At 37.8% G+C, this 23,765-nt stretch overlaps 1 protein-coding gene across 1 annotated transcript in view; it reads left to right on the forward strand.

The window, feature by feature from the left end:
• The window catches only part of FAM73A (family with sequence similarity 73, member A), a 36,383-nt gene extending 14,133 nt beyond the window's left edge, over window positions 1-22,250 (forward strand). Inside the window, exons 7-15 of the mRNA XM_009073592.1 lie at window positions 8,542-8,642; window positions 16,703-16,821; window positions 16,994-17,066; window positions 17,385-17,471; window positions 17,595-17,693; window positions 18,014-18,148; window positions 19,567-19,620; window positions 21,360-21,476; window positions 22,032-22,250. Of these exons, the coding sequence (XP_009071840.1) occupies window positions 8,542-8,642; window positions 16,703-16,821; window positions 16,994-17,066; window positions 17,385-17,471; window positions 17,595-17,693; window positions 18,014-18,148; window positions 19,567-19,620; window positions 21,360-21,476; window positions 22,032-22,250 (1,004 nt within the window). The remainder of the gene's footprint in view (window positions 1-8,541; window positions 8,643-16,702; window positions 16,822-16,993; window positions 17,067-17,384; window positions 17,472-17,594; window positions 17,694-18,013; window positions 18,149-19,566; window positions 19,621-21,359; window positions 21,477-22,031) is intronic.
• The last annotated feature ends 1,515 nt before the right edge of the window (window positions 22,251-23,765 follow it).

Below are 23,765 nucleotides of genomic sequence, written 5' to 3' on the forward strand. Positions count from 1 at the left end.
GTTCTCCAATTCTTTGTGGGATATCTGGTCTGTGCACATGTCCCACCTTACCTAATAATCCTGTTTGTAGCAAAGTGCTGTAGTGTAGCTGATTCAAGAGCACATGTCACTCACACCAGGCTTTATTCTCCCTACTGCTATTTAAAGCTGCCCTTGTTCTACATGTGGATATGCTGTGAGTATTTAAAGGTAAAGGTATACATATTTCCAGATAGCTTGGCACTGATTAGCAGCTACTCAAGCAGATGTGGTTAAAGTTGCCATCTAGTCAGTATATTAGCTATCTATGGTAAAGCAGAGTAAAGTAAAATAAAGCTTGAATAATAAAGAATGTACGTAATTTAGGCTTTCTCCCAGGGCCAGGTTGCACTAAACATTGCTTGCATTAGGATTCAAGTATTAATATGTTGTTACTAATGCATTTAACAACTTTATAGTGCTATTGATTTGGGGGGTTTATTTAAGTTTGGTGATTGGTGTTATTTAGTAAACTAAAGGCCCAGAGGAACTCTTCATTCTGTACAACTTTTTAAGCATTCTTTATCTCATTCTTTCCTATTCCTGGGGCAAGTGGAATGCAAGCAGGCCCCAATCAGTAGGGCACTTGAGATATTCTTTAAGTCTTACTGTTTAAAGTTAAGCATATGTCTTGCTAATTTAGGTTCTTAAACTGTATGTTGTGTGCAGCTGGGTTTGCAGAAGGCAGGCACATTCCTGAGCAGTGTCACTGGAGTGTGCAGCATTCTGTAAAACAGTTCTGCCCTGCAATTCAAGTGAAGACTCAGATTATTCTGCTGTCCCCACAGAGTTTGCCTGTGTCAGATATGCTCCATTCTGAGTACAGAATCCGAATGTTAGCCCAAATTATGTATGTATAGCTGCATCTTTTGATGTTTATTTCACTTGGGTCACCAATTACATGGTTGGTTTTCTTTCCTTCTGTTAATTTTGGGGATAAAAGATAGCAAGTTTTTTTCTGATTCTGTCTTCATACGTGCAAGTGGAATTACCAACTGCAAGACAGTATGTTTTTCTTTTAATGGGAAAACAAATGAATATGTGAGTTCCTTTTGTCGGTCCATCTCATTTGCTTTGCACTTTCAACATCCCTGCAGCATGATATACTGGCTGCAGAAAAACCTTCCCAGAAATGTCATGCTCTAACAAGAACATGTTGGATCCTCCCATACCCTTGTGCTCTGTCTGGCAAAGTAGGCTATATGCTAGAATACTCAGCTGTTTACTCTTTCTTTTTTCTATATAACAAATTAGGAAACTAATTTGAAAAAAAAAAAAAAGAATTAAGAAAATAATTAGAAATGCAACAAGTTTCAGGAGCTGAACAACAGTTGCTGGTTATTCTTGTCCTTTTTCATCACTTCATGTGCTAATATTTGCTCTTCTGTGAAGAAATTCATGGTGGGAAAGTCAAGAAGGTTTCACTAAACTGCCTTGAAAAGAAACAAGAGATACTACTAGTAATGCAGTTGTGTAAACATCCTGTTTTTAAGTACCAAGTCACTTACACAGGTGTAGAAGAACTGAGGCCACTTACTTTTGAGACTTCTCTCTCAGTCTGGTGAGAAGACTTTTTCACCTAACCTGCTTCTGGAGGTCTCTGGCTCAGGAAAGGTACTCCAGGTGCTAATTCTAGGTGTGTAAGCCTGAAAGTTAATCTTGTAGTTCCTTCTCCTGTAAATAAGACATTGCATTTTGAATCTGCTCTGCATCCCAATGAGTTAACATACTATCACACAGAATGGGGTTGAACAGACCATTCCATTGTCACTAGAAAGTGTCTGTGCAAAAATAGAAATAGGTTGCACTTGGTTTTAGGATGTGAAGAACTCAGAAGGGGCAGTGACGTTTACATCTGATGACTAAGGTATCTGGCAGTCTTCACTGTGCTGTGTTATAAATCCCTGGTGGACAATCTCAGCTTTAAAATAAGCAGCGCTGGAATTCAAACTAGTCTTTCCTGTGAACAACAGAGATGTGATGCTGTCTGAACTGCAGGAGAAGAGAGGGAGTACCCCTAAGAGGAGGAAACAGCTACAACTTTGTGTTGCACATCCATTTGAACAGACTTAGTCTGGATTAGACAGCTGAGCAAACTTTGTTTAGTCGCCAGATCTTCTCTCTCAAATCAAATACAAGTACAGAATCTGTTATCTGAACTATTAGACTTGAGAACAGGAGGGTGGTCAGAAGCCAAACTTTTCTGTAAAGGATAGAGATTTAAACCTTAAAATCAGGGAAGGTCCACTGGTTTTTAGCTTCAAGGTAAAGAAAAGAAGTTGTAGAAAATTGTAACCATGTGTAAATGCAGAACCTTGTAATGTGGAGTTACCAACAGGCTATGTTTACATTTTCAAAGAAATGAAGAGTTACATGATGGGCAGAGACCGAATAGTGACACATAGTTTACACGAGATACACATCACAAATCTGTTTCAGCATCATACGTCTATGTTGAGCAAAGAGTCAGTAAACCAGTGAACACATACATGTATTGTGTATTTATTAAGCTGATTTCTCAGCTGTCAGCACACATGGTGTGTTAATTCAGGCTATAAAATACACGTTAGATGCTTCTTTATTTTCTCAAAATTCAGATTTCATCAATCTAGCACCATATGTGTTTATTCTGGCTCTTCCTTCAGATTTGAATTGCAGAGTTCCTTATGGTGAGGTCTTCTGTTTTGAGACTTTGGTTTTACAATAAAGTATGCTACAATGATTCAGGGACAGCTTTCACAGGTCTTATTCTCTCTGATAAAATGGTATTTCTAGCCTTTGGGAATTTGTTTTGCTTCAAAAAAATTTGTCACTGTCAGAAAATATTCCAGTTCAGTTATCAAACTATGGAAGAATTCTTTAGCAGATTTAAATCTTGACTCATTCAATGTATTGCCATTCCAGTTATGTAAGATTTCCTAATACTCTTCTGTCATTTAATGTATTTGTCTATATGGATTACAGGAAATAAATTAAGCTTACGTTCCTTTCTTAGGTATATTTGATTTTATGTGGAGAGACTGAAATGATTACTTATGCAGAAGCATTTTGTCCTCCATTTACCTTGGCTAGATGAGAGCAGTAGCCTTGCTGTTTTGTTTTATACACCTTTGAATATGTGGTACTCAGCAAATGATACAGCTTTTTGGACAAAGTCAGTATATTGAAGGTCTGAAAATTACCAAATTAATATAAACATTGCAGAAATTGCTATTATTTCTTTCCAATGTATGTGGAAAATCTCTTAAAGATTATAAGGTTATTTTAGGCAAATTGTCTTTTTCCAGATGACAAATATTGCAGATCAGTACATCTCAGTTTTCAGGTAGATCTTATTGCTTATGTGCGTAAACCTAATGGATTGTACTATTAAATTTTTATAAGCCTTCTCTACTTATGAAGAATGGATTAGTGTCCTCTATACGTGTGCTTTTAATTCCGCTTTTAATCAGCTGGACTACTTTGTCTTAAGGGTAGCATCAAAATGATACAGAACAGAGTGAATTAAGAACATCATGTGTTTTGCTTAATGATAATTAGATGAGCATCTAGTGTCTTGGAAAATGGGCTTTTTTTATCCCTCTGTGAGTGTATTGTAGTGGAAAGCATTTATGTGGACCTTGAATACTATAGCTGTGCTTGGAAAGAATTATGAAAGCTCTGTTGAGTCAACTTTTTCCAAGGAAGTAAGATTTAGCCTTCTATTCACAAAAAAGCAGATTATTCCCTGCATGAAAACTATTAAGGTTTTTGTTAAGGATGTAATTTGAAGGCTTAGCAGTTGGCTTAGCCAAAGCTTACCTTGAAAAAGGCCTGTGAGTACTAGGAGGAAAATGAAATTGCAAGTACTGATTCCTTGGTGCAGCACTACACTGTTTTCCCCGGTGTTCTTTTCCATCACTGCTGTGGTTGCAGAGTTTCTAGTCACATACTGGTGAGCAGAATCTGTGAGTTCACAACAGAGTCCTTCTGGAGGTGTGAGCACATACGGCCAGGCTGGGTGATTGTACAGCACTGGAGAACCTTCTGTGAGTCTGTGGGGTTAGTAGGAGTGTTGTTTTGATTTTTTTTTTTTTTTTTTAAAAGGAGTCAGTCACTTCAGTTTGCATCAGAGTGATCCCAACAAAGAACCATGAGACACATTTAAGTCATGATACATGCTGATGTACTGGTAAGGTACAAGATTTGGTTAGATATTTTTGAAAGACTCTGACTTGAAATAGGTTTTTATGCTGAAGTCAGTAACAGTTTTGTTTATATCAGTGAGATGCCTTCAGCTATACGCACTTCTTGATCCCAGATATTTGTGTTCCTGGCGAATGTAGTAAACACATCATTTAACCATAGCTGTTAAACCCATAATGGTCTGTGTGGATACCCTGCTCCATTCTTGGCTTGCCTTTTTTAACCTGTGGCTGTACAACCCAGTCATCAGAAGGAGCTCCCTCAAGGTTGGGATTGTTTTCATAAATATGTCATGAAGTAAAATTCATTGCTTTCTAGGTGCATCTTGTAAGACTTCATGTAACACTTTAGTAGCTGCTTGGTAGGACTGATGATATTTTAATGAATATTCAGTCAACACTCTCAAAATTACGACTACTTATAAATGTAAATAAAGCTGCTTTGAGATGTTGCAGCAGCAGGGGGGACAAACCACTGTGCCACATTCTTATGGAACTGAACCATGTTAATTTATGCTTCTCTGTGTTCTGAACTTGATTATTGTACTTTCCTTTCACTGGGCATGAAGCCACACATGGAAGGGGCCTGACTAGCACACAACATGGGCTGTCTGTGTGGTAGCCTGGCAGAACAGTGAGCCCCTGCTGCTCCTAGGGTACCCTGACTTTTCTTAACTGGATTCCTTTGCAAGGTTTTCTCCTGTTCAGAGTCTGTAAAGTCTCTCCTTTCTCATCTGGCTTTCCTGCTCGTGATATATTAACTGCACTGCTTTTGCACTGAAGTGGGAGGGCTGGGGAGAATAGGAAACCATGGCTTTAATGGTGGCACTGGGAACTGGAATCCTTAACTCCCAGCGAGTTCTTTGCCAGTGGGTAAGTGCTTTCCTTTTTTAACTGCTGCACAGAAGTGTCAAACTCACTTGTGAACTTGTGCCATGTTTCCTTCAGGGCTGGCAGGAAGATATCATATAAACAGTTTTCAGAGTTTCAAAAGTATGTGAAGGTGAATGCTTCCCTGTTGAATGCTAAAAAACTAATTTGTGTGCAGTTCCATCTCTAAGGTCAGATTTTGTTCTGAGAGGTTAGAGGGTTAGCTTTGTACTCTGTCTTACTGTGTGAACCTACCAGAGCCAGGACAAATAAATATTCTAGATTGGTGCTCTGTGAATTGGTTCTGATTTGGTTTGGGTTTGGTTTTTTTCAATCTTGCTTAGTTTTAAGTAGATAGCTGTTTGCAAAATCTTATAAAGGTAGGATTAATTTCATGAGCTTTAGCAGTCCTCCATATTGATCCATTTTTTTAATACCCTTAATATAACTTTAGAACCACATATGCATTTTAAGGCACTACAACCAAGAGTCTTGATGGTAATTACTGTTGTCAGTATCACATCTGAAACTCTGCTTCATCCTCTTTACAAATATAAATGAACCCAAAATAACTCCTTGGCTTCTCAAATAAGTAAAGTGTATTTGAAGCTCACGTACTTGCTAGTATTCCTTTCCTGAAGGTATTAGAGTCCATAAGAACTAGGGATGACTGTGTGAGCAGTTGCAGGCACTGGTGGGTGGGTTCTTCTTGCAGCTGTTCATTCCAGGAGTCTCTTTGTGCTGCTGTCTCTTTTTTTGTGTGTTCTTGTGTCTAAGAATGTTCTCTTGGTACTTGCATGGTATGTACTCCAGCTGTAACTTAATTTTCACCCTAGTGAAATTCCATAGTGAATTTTCATAATAGTGTGCTCTCTGCACAGTGTGGGCATTGATAAGCACCTGCTTGGCTAAGGATATTTTAGGGTATTGTAAAGGGTGGTAGTGGCCAGAAAGTCAGAAATAACTGACAAGGCTGTTCTGTTTTCCCTCCCAAGGCTGTGCTTTGTGTGCATGTATCACTTGCCAAAGGTGGTATTTTGCTCAGCATTACCAATCTTTTTATTTTGTCGTAACGTGCAACTTTGTGCCTTTCTTCTGTAGAAGCCTAAATTTTCTTGGAGGGAAAACACAGATACTTCATACTCAACAAGCACATGTTAAAAACATACTGACTCGGTGGTAGTTTAAAGCCATATTAGAAAACTTGGTATTTTGAATTTTTCAACAAAAATAAATATATTCATAATTTTAGTATGTCTAGAGCTTCATGTACTCTATGACAGGCTGAATGCAATATCTACAGCAGGACCTCTGATTCTGTGGTGTTCTAGGCTGTGGTGCCTTCATTCGCAGCCATTGTTTTTTGAAATATACACAGAATAACTTTTAGTCAACTAGCATTATTCCCATCTGTATGTAATCAGTCTCATAGCCCAGAGGTAAATATTTCACAGTCAGTCTGGGGATATGTTCTTGTCATTGAGCTATAAACTCACATCTGACAATATACAAAGGCTTTGAGTCTTCAGTCCATGGTAAAGTTGGGACTTCCCTGTGAGGGTGGTGATGTTCTTGGATTGTGAGCAAGTTGATATATGAGACTACCTGACAGCTGCACTTTGTGTACGTAAGAGCTGTGTCCTTACCTTAGCATCTCCATTAAAGCCATCAGTAGATCTTTCTAAGTATGGCCCATGCCTTACTCTCGTGGGAGTTTATGATTTGTGCTGCTGTTTTTGAGAAGGAAGTGCTGTGTGTTTCCTACAGACTGGGAGGATCAGGATAATCATTTCTTTGGATTGCACTTGAACCAAGTGCTAGAGAGCTTTTATAACCATGGCATGTAGGAACTCTTGTCTTAATTGCAAATTTATTATGGAAAGCAACTTAGCCAGAAGGAGAATGGAAAAATCTGCAACCAGACTATACATTGCTGTACTACACAAGGCTTAACAGTATTATTGCAGTTTCAGCAACTTCTTATGTGAAAAAAGTTATATAAATCATCTAATGTAATATTAGAAGGGAATTAATGCAAATTGTGAGTCAGAAATAAGAAAGAAACATCACATTACCCATCTGCTCTAACCAGACCTCAAGCAAGTGCTTTACAAACCACAGTTTGGTTTTCTGTTCCAGCATTTCAGATTCCAGTGCATGATTGCTTCTCAACCACCTTGGTTGCTGCTGTACTTTTCCTCTTGGTTTTAAGAGGTCAAAAGAAAGAATTAGTAAAAATGAGCTGAAAAAATCATAGACTTTCATATGAGTATTGGTGAGGTTGTGATTACAATTTGCATAACTCAGTCTAGTAAAATTGTTGTCCAAACTTTTAATATTTTTTTCCCTCAGTGAATAGACAGTATTTATTGTTATATGCAGTTTCTGAGCTGTCATTCCAAGTCCGTAACTAATAAAACCATAACAACCACCAAAGCAATAGTTAAATTATGTGGATTTGTAGCATTTCAAGTGATGAGTAAACCATTCCAGTATATTGGCCTTTGGCCACTTTGCTATGTAATGGTGTTTTTAATGAAGTATTGCCGTAGCAACAGATCTGGAGGACATTGGGTAGCTGGTTGCTGCTGACTCTTGGAAGTAAAACAGACTTTTAGCAACACATGTGTAATGTCTGAAGGTAAAGTAACCCAAAATAAATGCATCTGCTCTACTAAGAGTTCAGTATGGGGCACATCAAGCCAAAGTCTGACTTACTGACTGACGAATTTAATCCTTCTGTGAAAGTGTTTCTGTACTGTGAAAATGAAACCATGTATCCTAGTAATAAGTGCAACACTTGAAATCTGAGAATAAAATAAAGGAGAACTGAGAGAAAGTATTGCAGGTTATTTTAAGCAAAAAATATCAGTTGTTTTAAAGGCTTAAAGAGTTCTAGTACCGCAGGAAATGCTTCTGGATGTGCTATTTCAATGGAAAAGGTTTTTGGGGAAAGAGGATGCAGTGAAGATCAAAAGCTTCATGTGCTTTCCTGAATAACCAGCAAGTGAAAAAAGGCCTGAGAAGCAGCAAGTGAAACAAATTTGAGCAAAGCTAAACTTTGGGATTTTTATTAATGTACTTTTATTTAGGACAGGATTTTTTGGTGTCAAAAATACTGAGAATTTATATAGCACAGCCAGGTTAAAAACTTAACAGAGGGTTTAGGTCAATGTAGGCAAATAATAGCATAAGATAGAAAGCTCTTCAGAAGTTATAAAAGACAAGGCAAAAACCCTGAGTAAGTATTTTTTTCTTCACCCAGCTCAGTGTGAATGATATTTGAAAGTCTACTTTAAAGACAAGAAAATGCTATCACCTTTGTGTGTTATTGGGTCATGGGAGAGTTTCCTCTTACAGTGGTATAATGCTGTGCCTTCCAAATGAAGCACTATGTTAAAGTGTACATGAAACACACTTCCAATGGAATTTTCTGATCGTCTAATAAACCTTTCTTTTCATTTTAAAGATAAAAATACAGATGTTACTGTGAAGGATAATACAGATGATTTCTGCCTTCGAGATACATTGAGTATTGCATCAACAGACTCCTTTGTTTCCACAGCTGAGGTAAGACTCTTAAAGATTGCTTTTTTAAAGATTCATTGATCTATCTGAACAGTGAACAAAACAATCCTATTTTTTTGCTAATCATTGTAAGCAAAAATGTACTTCTCTTATGAGGAAAAAAGAAGCTTTCTAGACTTAGTTATAACCAGGTTTCTAGTGGTTCAAGTAATGAAGTTCGGAATAATTTACTTTACTTTTTCTTTTTTTGTGCACTGGCAGAATGTTTCTCCAGCTCTTTAGAAGTTGCTTCTGAAAAATATATCAAATTTTCCTGAGTGAAGAAGCAATCAGTTGAGGCTGTACTAGTTCCTTTCACCATGAACTGCATTTTCCCATTCTTTTTTTCCTATTGCCTTACCATACTCTAAGGATATATGAAGAAGGCTTTGTATTTTTTGGAGTTGGTTGGGGTTTTTTTGTGAGGGGAAGTTTTTAGAAATTGAGAGTACTTGTTTTAGCATGTTCCGTGCATGATATGGGAGCAGCAGCTCGAGCTGTTACTGTGTCGTTGTACCATGGTTACATTAAAGGAACCGAAGGTCTGAGACTGCTAAGGCAAACCTGATGTCGAGCTGGTAAGGAAACCTGGTCTGACTGTGTGAGAGTGTGCTCTGCATGGAGTCAAGCAGGGACCTGTTGGGTCACTGGAGCTGCAGCTGTGAAGGGGCTTCTGTCCCAGCAGTGAAAGCCTCTGGCAGTGGAATGTGACTGTCAGGTGGCTCCTGAATGGTCAGACAGGGAAACTTCCATAACAATAGAATGTACTTCATGTAACTTTCTCTAATCTTCTTTGCTAAAACCACAAAGGATACATAAAGAAATACTCTTTGGATAACGGGACATTGTATATTAGCTGCAGTCAGCTACAGCTCCTCTGAAGTATTTGAAAGAACCACATATGCAGCGACACACTTACATGAATGAGGAATACCTCCCTTTGTAGTCTCTTGGGAGCTGAAGTGATCTTGAATAGCACTCTTCTCCAAATAATGGGAAAGGCAATTGGCCTCAATAGATACATCTTGTGATAGATATTATTATAATATATGCACTGCAACTAAGCTGCTAAACTCAGACACTTGTGAAAAAAGAGAATTACATACATATTCTTTGCAATTATCATTTTGACTGTCTGTTATAGGGTTTGTTTTTCCCTAACACAATTGCCATGATTTAGTCATCACATTAAGTTGTGATGTCTAACATTCATTCCTGACAGAGATTGTATCCACAGAGGCTGGTTGCTCTTTGCTGTAATTTGGACAAGGCCACAATTCAAGCTTGCTTCAACTCTATTGGCTCTTGAGAGGAACTGCTGTAAACCATTATGGTTTGCACATTTTCTGTCTTTCTTCTCCCCTCCATTCCCCCTACCCAAAGCTTTGGTTTTGTTTTTGCAAGTATTTGAAGATGGGAATAATCCCTTATGATCTTTTGTGTTGCTTGACTTAAAAAAAACCTCACCAAAACCAACTAACCCAACAGGAAAAACCCAGGATGTATCACCTCAGTGGAATCATCATCCTATCCTGAAGCTGTATTGTCCCAGTATTTGCTAAAGAAATGTTTGGGTCAGAATTGGCAATGTAATTGTCTTTATATATCCTGAAAATACTCTCCACCTTTTGATATCTTAAAGCTACTTCTGTCAACTCTTTCTTCCAGGACTAAGTTGTGAAGATTTTCTCTTCCTTCCCAGCTGTTCTAGAATTTGCCAATAGAACAGGCTCTCCTTTCTCAGATTTTAGTGAAGAATCTAGTGAAATTCTCAGCTGACAGGAGTCATGAAGATTAACAAAGCATGAACAACTAGCACTTTGGTGTTCAAGCCAGGACACCGTCAATATTGTGGATTAAATATGAGCCCCTAGGCTTAACTACAGGGTCACTTAGTTTTCTAGTAGGAGGTACAGGACATCATAGTGTGGTGCAGGTAAAATAAAGCTGTGAATTAGTGTCCTCATACAAATACACTGTTACCTTGATTTAATGTTTCATTCATCCTCTGAGGGACAAAAAATGCTTCAAATCAGTACTACAAATAACTGTGGCAATGAGAAGGAGTAATAAGTACTTTGCAGTGTGTTCAGCAATAAGTAGAGAACAGTAATTGCTTTGATGTAACTGGATTAGAATTGACATACTGGATACTTTCATTTTAGACATGATGATGTCAGGTAGCTACTTCCTTACCTACTTTTTGCATTTTTTCTCTCTTGCACTAGCAATTGTAATTTAGGCTAAGAGGTCTGAGGCTTTTTCAGCTTTGGGTTTGTCTCAGCTAAGGGACAAATAGGCAGTTGTTCTTTCTCCCTGATTGCAGTTAAGATACTGGCCTGAACTTGATGTCCTGATAGAAGTGTTTAGCAAAGTGTTTAAATCTGAAATTGGTATGTGTGTTTATACTGCTGTGGGATTTTTGCCCTACTGGAATTAGTAATTTCACCTTCCAGGAAATGAGAAAGTAGCCACATTATTTGTTGTCACATCACTCTGCAAAGCTGTGTTGACAGTTACTTGTCTTCCTTCTGCATTGCATCCTGTCCTAGGGAGCAGTACTAAGCATTTTGTGTGGCACTGGTTTTAGAGACTGGAAACCATTTTCAAGTTTCAATGCTGACACAGAGTCAAGTCAAATTTAGTTCTCTGCCCTCAGGAGAGATAGCAGCAAAGATTCAGGGAATCATAACACAAGGCATAGGTTCTCAAATGTAAATTAATAGGGATACTGCTTTAGAGGCAACAAGAATGTGTTATACTGTGTTATATGAGGACAAAACATAGGAAGATGACTTTCAAGGAAAGAGCTGTACAAAACTGGGACACTTGGCAGAGTTTAAATCACATGCTCTTTTGATGAGTTCTACAGGATAGAAGTAGGATATGCCAAAACTTCATCTTGGCTATGGCTGATAATCAAGAGGATGCTGAGGATCATACACTTGTTCACTCCTCACACAGAATTGTACCAGTCTGAACACCTATAACACACAGGTGCCTGAGTCCTTATAAAGACAATTTGGACCCAGTTGCCATCCCTACACCCAGAGAGACTTCTGTTCTTACACACACTGAGGCTCTCAGAAGCACTGCAGGAGGGGTGGTAAGCACAACCATTTGCCCTAATTAAGTTATTAATACAGTATACTGTGATAAATAATGGTATTTTCTTCCCCATTTGAGCCTGTCTGCCATCAATTTGTGTTGACAAGGGTTAGTATCACTTTCAAAGTCTTGCTGTCTCATCTACTGTGATCAAAATAGCTGCCACCTTTGCCAAGAATACAGCAGTGACTGTGCCAGATAAAGGCCTCTACCCTCTCTTTCCTGGCTTCTTTTCCATCTTTCCAACAGAACCTCTTTCCTGCTCTCTCACAGTGAGCTTTGTTGCTGCCTCTCTGTTGTCAGTGCACATGCATTTTTATTTTCATATCTTGCCTAGAACTGAATCTGTAGTTCTATTATCAAATGAACTTTGCTTTCTTTGTTAAAATGTTAACTCGGTCCACAGCTTGGGAGATATTTTAGACACATGAATAAAGCCTTACTTGCTCTTTTTTTTAATCAGTAATAGCCTTCCTGGTTTCTTCCAGATCTTAGGTGGAATAGGCCACTTCATCATTTCAGTTTATTAAAGTACCATCTCAAATGTTTCAGTTAGTAAACTCCCAAAGCGTGTTTCACTCTCATCCTGCAGCTACTTATGTTCCTTAAAAAAATCTATTCACTGAATGTCTTTAGCTTCTGAAGAGGTCATCATCAGCCTTTTTAATATAGGCTAAGCATCGTTTCTTGGAATGTAGGGAATGCTGACTGTGCCAGTAAAGTGACCTTTTTATTAGGAGGAGCAAACAAGAATTCCTAAAAGGTCTGGCATTGTTTATTTTTCGTTACATTCATGTAGGTGGTTATTTTGGTAGTCAACAAGATCTTGATGCACAGCTGAGAATTTTTTCTATTTATTAAGGAACAGCCTGTGGGTGGCAAGTAAGAGTACTGAGCCTGTTCCTTAGGCTAAAGTAGTCAGAGAATCCCAGACTTAAAACCTATTGCAAGCTCCAGATGTTCGATGCTTTCCAGCAGTGATTTCAGCATCTCTTTACTAGTAGATGCAGCCCTAAAGCTGAACTCTCGAGACACAACTGATCAGCATCTGAACAGTCTGTGCTGTTAGTCAGAGGCTGTTTTGCAGCACCATGTATAGAGCCACAAGTTTGAAGTACAAGCTTAGACACAAGTTAGCACTACAAGCTTCGGAGTTTTGAAGATGTACATATTTCAGCCTAATGAAGTTAGGTATCCACTGCAGGTCATGATAAATGTCCTGTGGGGTGGTCACCAACTACTCTCCTTTTTGAGCCCTGAATGGATAGAAGTAAAGCCTTACAAGATGAAATTGCTGCTATGGGGTCATTGATCTTTTCATCTCTTCTTTCTCTGCATTTTTGTGTTTTTCTCCTTGTAACCCCACGTGGTGCTGAGACAGTGGCAGACATTTAGAGCTTGGTGTGCCATGTCCATTGTCACAAGCCTCTGTTACAGCTGACAGCACTGCTGGTAGCTGTGCATGGAGCACTTGGTCATCCTTAGATGTGTGTCAAGAATTTCAGAATGGCAGTGGCCATGCAAAGAGGTGTCCAACACAGAGTGGCAACAGAGGTCTGGAGGAGCTTTCAAGTGTCCAACTTACCTGTGATGGCAAGATGTGGGATGCTGGGGGTTTCTGATAACTTCTGAAAAATACTGACCCCCTGGTGAGGAAAATGACACGGTGCATAGTGGGGTAAAAAGCAGGTACCTGAATAAATATCCTTCATGCATGCCAGTTTATATAAGGTAGTTAATTTAACCTTTCTCCCTGCCTTTTTTTCAAAGGTAACAAGTCTTCAGAGACTTTTACGACAAAAGAGTTAATTTTCCTTTTGATGTCAGCTTGTGAAGTTCTCATCTAGAAGATGTTGTATGCTCTGCATGTGGTTAAACTTTGTATATGATTTGTGAATTTTTCTAATGACTGAACTCCACTATGTTAGAAATGTGAATGTGTGTTCAGAGCATCTTCAAGTACTTTTGCTTTGAGCTTTCACCTTGTTTGATCTTACAAAATGGCCATTATTGAGTGGTTGCAAGACCACTTAAAATACAATAATGTATGTTACATATATATATTGTCTATATCTACATATAAAATATTTATGTATCAATGTATTTATAAATAGTAGAAAGCATCAAAAGAAAATCCACGGTGACTCCAGGGGCATTACAGTGCAGCTTCAGAGCTTGTGTGTAAATCATCTTTTCTAGTTAAACTTAAGAGGTCCTTTTAGTTTCTGGTTTAAAGTTTGTTTGGGTTTCACTTTTTGCATGCAAGGAGAAGTCAATGATAGAGGAATTTGCACCCCCTTTCCAAATGCTGTTGGCTGGAACTAACTTGAATCTGTAATCAAAACCATCCTCTCAGCAGAACAGTCAGACCTTTCTCTCCCGCTTAGTAGCCTGTCGATTAAACCGGTGTCTTCATTGGAGCTCAGTAATACACATTACAACAGGAACAGCTATTTTGTTTCATCTGCTAGCATGAGAGGAAGCTTAAACATAAAGCTAAATATAACCAAGGTTCTCACACAACTCCCAGGTATCAGACTCAGTGCTCATCTCTGACCACAAAGGCTGTGATCAGGCATCTTCCTTTGCTAGAGGTGTTAGTATCTCAGGTGTGCTGGCAGCAGGTGGAGGTTACCTTCATCTAACTGTAGAAATCGTGAGTCCTCATTCAGCCACAGTCAGTTTGCCTAAATATCTGAAGAAGGTGATTTGCCCAAAGTTCACTAGAAAAAAAACTAATATAATCCCTTTTATCACAGAAATTTTATTCTCCAAGAGAGGCACAGCTGTTTACAAAGTGCTTATGTGTTCACAACTTATTTCTTCTCATGCTTTGCAAATGAAATAAGGTAAATGGAATGTTTTGTGGCTTCAGTAATAGCTGGATCAGGTAAGAAATAAATTAGTAAATGTATTTCTGTTCTGTTTTGGTCTTTATTTTGGAAAATATGTATGTATGTATTGGTCCACAGTTAATATTTTCTTAACCATAACATAGAAAAAGAAATTCTGGAGTAAAGATTTTTCACTTTTTCTTGTGTATACCTGTTCTAGCTATTACACCATATATGTGTCTGTGTGTGTATATTGATTTTCTACATCTGAAAGGAATCAATATGTTCCTGTTTCTTCCAGTTGGTTAAATTATTCCATCCTATATATTTTCAGTTAAAAGCTGTGTGGCTTTCTTTGTTTAATAAGAACATAAATTTTCAGGTGGCCTTTTTGAATTAGCAAATCCAAACCACATTTTGATGCTGTTATTAATATTATTAAATTGGAATAAAATCATTGGTCTTAATAGCTGTAAATCTGCTTTAGGAAGTCAGCTAATTCTAGTCAGTTCTTCCAAGAAAACAACCAATAAACAGAATTCAGAATTGAGAATTCAGATTTCAGAATGGAAATACTTTCAAGCTAGATGAATTCTGAAAGTGAACATTACTCATTTAAGTATAAAATTTTGTTGACCTTACAGTTCTATTAATTTACTTATTCCCTAACTACTGTCTTGTCACTTGAGTTTGAACTCAAGTCTACAGAAAGCTCTATGGAAATGCAGAGGGTTTTTTGGTTTGGTTTTGGTGGGGTTTTTTAAGCCAAACAAATCAATTTCTAATGGAACCTGACAATTTATGGAAGAAATTGTATGTATTTGCTAGCAGTGAAAGGACACTGGTGTGAGTGATTCAAAACACCAGTGTAAGTTCCAGCAAATAAACACCATCTAACAATGTGCTGCACTTGTCAGAACACAAACTCTGCACTGAAATCTTAAACGTTTACATGGAGAAAAGAAGGAATTGGCTCATGCTTATAGTCTCCCCCTAGCAGGCAAACCTACTTGGCCCAACTGTTGTTGCTGCAATTGGCTCCACTGGAGCCTGTGGGAGCAAACTGCTTTGTGTCTTCACGAAGTCTCATACAGCAACTCTGTGTCCTCAGTAACAGGAAAAGCTTCAGCATACATTTATTTGAAAGTTTTAATGGAAGTTTAACATAAAGTTATACTGTAGTCTGATCTTTTTTTGAATCCTTCTAAGATATAAGGTGACTTTTTATATAGCTCAGTTGCTTTGAGAATTATTTTGAATGATGTTTCTGGGCTCTGATTTTATAGCCTAGAAACACAGGTTTGTTTGCCTCATGCAGGACATTAAAAAACCAATGTAAAAGAAAAGTTAGAATTCATTTTCTGGTCATTAACTAAACTGAATGATGTGTAAACGTCTGATTTATTTTTTGAGATCATTCATAATATGATGCAATGCTCGTAATGGAAATTTTAGCTAGCTAGTGGATTAAATATGATATCCTGTAAACAGGAGTTCTCAGTTATTTATGTGCATTGAATTCCTAATCTGCTTTTGTTTTTTCTTTCTTTGAAGTTGTCTACAAGTTCATGTTAATTTACATGATAAGCATAGAATTAAAACTGCCAATAATAGAAACCTTTTTGGGAGCCTGGAGATATAAAATGCTGAGTGCTCATACAATGCTGTGGAAACTCGCAGTGATATTTACCAGCAAAACAAAACCAGGGGTGGGAGGATGTTACTATTTCCAGCTTCCTGAAGATTTGCATGATGCAATCATTCTGTACTTTGTGTCCTGGCAATTATTTTCTTTTAACAGCTTTGAGACCCATTACATTCAACTAGACAATTAAAAAACTTAACTAGGCAAATTAAACACTACAGTAAGCTGCCTCCATTGTGTTAGTTAAAGTTTTGTAACTTGACACTGTAGCTTTTAGGGTTTAAAAGTTATGAAGTAAGTCCTGAGACGTGGTGTGTCTCTTCTGTTCACAAGTTGTGTTGTCCCGTTGTTTTAAGCAGATGCAGAAAAGGATGCATTTTTCAGCAGAATATCAGGAAAACTTCTTTGATTTGTTTTATCTGTACTAAAATTATGTTAGCAAGGTCTTTAATGAACTTTAAAATTTTTTTTTGCAGCTTACAGAGCATAGAGAGATTCGTAACACATATGGTCTGGATTCCCTGTGCCACTGCCCATTGTATGAGGAAGCTATGCACTTAGCAGAAGAAGGCAAAATTTATTCACGGGTGTTAAGGTATCGATTTAATTATTTCCAAGAAAAGCAAGAATTGAAGTTAAATATTCTATCTAGAAATCATGTTTAGAAATTACTTGTACTAGGCATTTTTTATATGAGTTAGACTTAGATCAGTATCCTTGTGCTTCTCTTTTTTAATGGTCTCTGAAAACTTTTCTGTTTTCTATAGGACTGAAATGTTTGAATGTCTAGGAGACAGTGACTTCCTGGCGAAGCTTCATTGTATTCGACAAGCTTTCCAGGTAAACAGTCAGGAGTGATTGTCTGTGTGTCCTGTCCAGCACTGAAAATATGCCTGAGCTCTCTGTGCAGCCATCAGTATAACGTGTGCTGCAATTAAATATTTTCTTGTTGCTTCTACATTTCTGTGATTCTGAAATGAGATGTATTTGCAGAGGAGTCCCAAGTTGATGATTAGCTTTGGAACCTTCACACCAAAGGCTTATTAGGAACTTGCTACTACACTAGAGGTTATGGTTATATGAAATCTGATTGAAGCACTTAAGGTCACTTAATGTAACCTGTGAATGAACATGCTTTTGTTTTCTGTTCCCTTTTAGATAGTTCTTTCAGAAACAGCAAACAGAATATTTCTGGCTGAAAGTGGAAGGAAAATTTTGTCTGCTTTAATTGTGAGAGCACGAAAGGTAAAAGCCTTTTTTAACTAAGGTTACATTGCTTATGTAACTTCTACCAGAGTTCACTTTCCAGTGTAAATAAACCATAGCTCTTGTTGAGTTTGCTTGATACCCATTGCTTTTACTTTACAGAATCCAAAGAAATTTGAAGATGTCTTTGATGAAATGATATATTTTTTGGAACAAACAGATCACTGGGATAATACTGAAATGGAACTTGCAGCTAGAGGAGTGAGTCTGAACTTCTGAAAAGTGCTTTTCCTCTGAATGATGCAAACCATAGCATCTAAAAATAAATTTTTACAGTTCAGAATTGTGGGAAAGGCAACTCTTTTTTTGTTTATATTGCTGATTTAGAGAAATGGCATCACCAGAATAGTACTAAAGTACATAATATTTTCTTTAACTTCTCCTTTACTGACAGTATCTTTATTATTCTTGAAAAACAATTATAAATCTGCATGTTAATACAGTGTGAGAATATGGTGCATGCTGAATTCCACTGCTGAAAGGGAAACTGGGTTACTTAGATCATGTTCTCATTATTTCAGGTGAAAAACCTGAATTTCTATGATGTTGTTCTGGACTTCATATTAATGGATTCATTTGAAGATTTAGAAAATCCACCAATATCTATACAGAATGTAGTAAACAACCGCTGGCTAAACTCCTCCTTTAAAGAAACAGTAAGTATTCGTATGTAATTATCAGAACAATTCACCTCTAGTCCTTTACAATAAGTAGATGGAATGATCAGTGTAACATTGGTGTGAGCATTCGGATGGAAAATTGCTCTCTATGCTGAAACTCTTCTGGTCATCTGTGCTTTACATCCTTAAAGTACAACCTGAAAACAAGGAGAAACCCAATGACTGCAGGATAAAGACTGTGCATATTGTTTTGTTAGGAGCCTTAAAACTACACTGTCCTTCACTGTAAAGTCCAGTTTAGCTTCCAGTACAACTGAGTGTGTACCTGAAACGTTCCTCAGGAAAAGTTAAACAGATTGTATTATCAAGTTTTTCATAATGGCAATTTAAAAGCTATGAGTCTGGGCCCAAAATATAGGAATGTTTCAGTGTATTGGACAAAATATTTGAACTTGTCCTGTAAAAATGAGTTTTCACTGAGGAAGCAGAAGCTTAGAAGTGAAGTTTCTGTTAGCCACATCTTAAATGTTAGATCCAGGTTTTGGTTTATAGACCAGAGATGTAGCAATGAGGCACAAAGTTGCCAGGAAACAAAAGTCAGTTCATGCAGTGCAGGCATTCAAATGTTGATTACAATTCATGGTTTTTCAGATGTGATTGTTTATTTGTCAAGTAGATCTTATCCCTCTGTTAGAGAGATCAGCTACTGCCTTGGTCAGCTGGTGCAGATGCTGCTGTCATGTCATCCATTTGTGTCTGTAAACTGCCTTTATTTTGTCTTGCAATTGAAATATTCCCTCTAGAGTAAAAGAAAAGGTTTCATGCACATATTTTTGTACTTATGTGGTAACATTGTGTTTTATGAGTAGCAAGTTCTCTTGCAGTACTGAAGGAGAGTCAGATGAGGATAGTTAAAAGCTCTGAGGGGAAAAAGCCCATGACTGATTATCAGTATATTGTATTTCACAGGTCCATATTTGGACAAAACTCCTTAGCTGAATCTGAAGCTATTGCAGGAATGTTTTTGCTAAAATGAAAAAAAGACATTTGCATGTGTTCACATGCCACTTAATATCTAAAATAGTTACTTATGTCTGAATACACACTTTGGTATATAAGAGATTGGTCCTCAGTTCAGCCCAGTGAATGTTGCTAACTGTTGGAACTGTAAAATCAGTCAAGGATGCCAAAGTGCATTTGAATTAAACTAAAGAAAATGCTGCAAAGATAGATCTGAAATAACAAATATAAACTACATAGAAACTTGGTTATTTTGTATCAGTGGCTGTTTTATAGTTTTAAACTTTGTGTTATCACAAGATTGAAACTGAAGAAAATACATATGCCCAAAATGTAGAAGTACAGTATTCTGCAGATGAGTTATTTTGAGATGAAAAGTTATTTGGGCTTGGGTTTTGTTTGTCTTGTTTTTTGTTTTTTATTTTTACCATTAGGCTGTGGCTTCAAGCTGTTGGTCAGTACTGAAGCAGAAAAGACAGCAAATGAAGGTAAGTTGCCCTACAAACTACATGGAACAAAGTTATTGATCAGCTGCTAAGAATTTTAAGTTCTGTTTTGTAGCTTTGGCAAAACAGAGATCAACCCTTAGATCAATCTATAGACATGTTAGTTTAGACAAGAGGTTGCCAATTGTAGAAGTTTAGCTCGTGGGGCCCTAATACCAGTTTTTTAGTAAAAGGTCTTAGGTGAAAGATTTTTCAACCTAGTTTAGGTCCAGTCAGCAGTGGTGACAGTAATTTCTGACTCACCACCCCACACACATATCTCAGATTTTTGCAGGCCAAGGTCATTAACCTTGTGCCTCGCCTGTGTGTGCTAGGATTGTCAGTGCCATGTCCCTGCATCATCTCCACAGCTAAATCAAATTCACTCCTGTCCTTCTGCCTGCTTGAAGTTCCACATTCCTTGCCAGTGGCAGGAAGTCTGTTGCAGCCTCCCTCAGCCTCTTTCTGTGTCCTGACCTCTCTGTGAAGGAACTCTGCAGATTTTCCAGCAGAACTTCTCTGTGCCAGCAGCAGTTTGCTTCCACCTTTGGAGGACTTTATTAGACCCAGGAGGCAAATGCTCCATCCCTGAAATAGCCACTCCAGAGCCGAGCTGAGGCTTGCTGCAGGACATCCATAGCCATTAGATGTGGTTTTGCACACTGCAGGTGAGGAGTCTCTGCTCGAGTGATAGGCACTGACACCTCTCGCTGAGTCTCACCATAGCTGTTTGTGTGACTCCTCTCTGCTCAAGATACATTTCATTGCAAAAAAAGTGTCTTCCAGTGGTAGTTGGTATTTTGTAAATGGTTCTCTGCTACCATTGTCTCTTGAGGTTGGAGGTGTGACATCCCTGTGTCAATATGGTTGGGAATTTTATATAGATAGATATTTTATACACTGGTTTTATATAAACATCTGTGTCCATATCAATGTTATAATAACCTATTTCCTTCGCTATTTTGATGCACAACTACCCTACTCTAGCTCCTATGTATACTGAAGTCTCAATATTTATGAGGTTTTAAAAGTGTGAGAAACTTTTTATTTCTTGGGATTAGATTCATCTGTGCTGCTGGAGTTAGATAAAAGTCAATCCGTTCAAGGGAGAGATTAACTGTACCACAAGGGACTTGATGAACTGAAATTTACTTATGGACAGTTTTAGATGCTTGATTTGATTATTATTTTGTGGGCTTATTATTTTATAAATTAATTGATGCTTTAAAATTATAAATATGTTTGAGTAGTAAAATAAACTGTGCGTTTATATATGATATCCAAATGTACATTATATTTTATGAGTGCCTGTAGGTTGTAAAAGTAACAACAGGATGGACATTCTCAGATATCTTATGTTTTTCTTTACATTTAAAGATTGATTCTTGTGTAATTTATTTTTTTTCCAAAGCTGTGTGATTTGCTTACTTCTTGGCAAGTTTCAGCTATACATAGTGTATAGGGGCTCAAACAGAAATAACTGACTAAAATCAGCTGATCTGTCATATGGGAGTCAGAGTGGGTTGGTTATGTTCTTTTGGGGCTTATTAATCTTAAAATATTTAAATTACAAAGTGCCTTTTCTCAATGAATCATGACACTTGTCTGATGCAGTTGCCCTATAACTTGAAGGGGTTCAGGTTACCACAGCCCTGAGTATTTGATGTGTTAGGCCTTTATGAAGACTTAATGTTATACTAAATTTTCTGTGTGACTTTTGTCTACAATTTTTCCATCACTAGGTGCCTGATGGATTTTTTGCACATTTCTATGCTATATGTGAACACATCAGCCCGGTCTTGGCGTGGGGCTTTCTGGGCCCCAGAAATTCCCTTTATGACCTATGCTGCTTCTTCAAGGTTTGCAACTTCTTCTTAATTCCCACTTACCTAAATCTAAACCTTATTTATAAGCACACATGTGCATTTTCCTGAGGTTAAGACTAACAGTAAGGAGCCATGAAAAAGAAATGTTTTCATATTAAATGCTTTAAACCTAGAACTGTTTTGCAAAGTCTGTTTTAGTGCACTTGAGGGCACAGACTCAAGCTCTGCCAGGGGATGTTCAGATTGGATATTAGGAAGAGATTTTTTGTGGAGAGAGTGATCAGACATTGGAATGGGCTGCCCAGGGAGGTGGTGGATTCACTATCCCTGGAGGTTTTCAAGATGAGACTGGATGTGGCACTTAGTGCCATGGTCTAGTAACCACAGTAGGGTTGGACTCGATGATCTTTGAGGTCTCTTCCAACCCGGTTGATTCTACGATTCTGTGATTCCTGTTTCAGCACCAAAACAATAAATGAACGGAAATTTTAGGAAACGTGTGAAAGAAAGAGCTGTTAGCATTACGATACTTTCTCTTCCTTCTCGTAAGCCAATACAAGCTTTTTCATTTTTTTTTCCCCCTGCTAGGATCAAGTGCTTTTCTTCCTCAAAGACATTTTTGATTTTGAAAAGGTGAGATACTCAACTATGGAGAGTTTGGCTGAAGATCTAACACAACTGTTAATCCGACACACGGAACTGTTAATGGCCTATCTTGGAGCAGATTCACTAAGACATGTGGGTGCTTGTGTGAGTGGCCATGGGCATGTCATGACCACTGGGCTCTTAGAAGCAAAAGTACAGTAAGCTTAAAACCCATGACAAATGACATGGAGTGCACACTGACGTGCTCCTTTCCACCTCTGTCTCTAATGCTGAAGCAATTGTGGCTGTTACTGAACAAGCATCTGGAAACACATCATGTGGCTAAGTATGGAAAAGGACTCAGGGAGGTTAAACACACTATGAAAAGAACTGGTGAGCATATTATTGTATATACCTAAATAAAATTTGCAGCTCAGCTGTCGCTGTATTTATACTTCATGTATCCCAAAGCTTTTTTCTGTAATATTTGAGTAAAGTTTATTTATGAAATACTGTACTTTTGCACAGATAATTTGTAAGTGAAGCTGATGGAGTTGTTTCCTTTAAAGGCTTATAGAACAAAATGTTCATTGCAGAGTCTTCAAATCATTAGGTGTCTAGATCTAGAAGGTGTTTTGACTGAGGTATATGCAGCCTCTAATTCATGTGACACATGCAATGATGTAATCACACTCACAGAACTGAACATGTTGCCCCTGCCCTGGAACTCCATTTGTGTGGGTGTGAGAAGCTGTTTTGCTCAACAGTGTAATGGAGCAGTGGGGGAAATGCAAGCACCATTTGGGCAGGAGTGACTGCCAGTATGCATTTTTTACTTTGTTTTGTTTTAAAATAATTAAACATCATTAAGGTGTTTTAAAATACTTATTTATATTTACAAAGCTATGCTAGCTACACCAACTCATTTAGAGCTTCTCCTGGTTCTAAAACTGTTACTCCTCTGTATGGTGGTAAATATACCAATGCCATTCTTGGTTCATATGTAGCATTCAAAATATATTTTTAAATAAGTATGTATAATAAGATTTGTTAATCATGAAGCAGAACCGAAGCAGTGTTTTATAATTAAAAGCATTTCTGTCTTCCTCCCTTCCTCGTGGGAAGTCGGGTGTCTGTGGAAGAGGAGATTTAAGTAACTGTGGTCACCTATGTGCAGTGTAAGACTGTGGCTCAGGATGTGGAACCCTGAGCTCTGCTAGGAGCACAGCACAGCCAGGTGTGAGGGAACTCGCAGGAATGGTTTTCCTATTCCAAAGGTAACGAATAACAATGAGCTATAATCTGTGGATTGCTGTAAACTGAAGCAACATTTCATAGTTAGCTTAGGCTCTTTAGCTCCACTTACATGTGCTTTGCCACACAAAGCCAATCCACAAGAACCTATGCTGTGGCAAGTAAAGCAGAGTAATTACAGAGTAATTCCACATACTCAGATCCTCGAGAAACATGTTGTTAAAATCTGGGATATGGAAACAAACTGTGCCTAGAAACATTTCAAGTTCCGTTGGGAATGCAGCCCGGGGGGTTCTAAAGGAAGGCCTGTGTAATTCATAGATTTTACTGAAGCCAACATTTTGCCTCTGTGTTGTACTCATTTGATAAATACAAAAATGATGCAAATGTGTCCTATGACTTGTGTGAAATGCCAACAAAGAAGTATAGTGCTGTGTGTAATAAAACAGAAATTCCAAATGCTTCTCTTGGCCTATTTCCACT

This window comes from Acanthisitta chloris, unplaced genomic scaffold (assembly GCF_000695815.1).
Source record: "Acanthisitta chloris isolate BGI_N310 unplaced genomic scaffold, ASM69581v1 Scaffold25724, whole genome shotgun sequence".
NCBI classification, from domain to species: Eukaryota; Metazoa; Chordata; class Aves; order Passeriformes; family Acanthisittidae; genus Acanthisitta; species Acanthisitta chloris.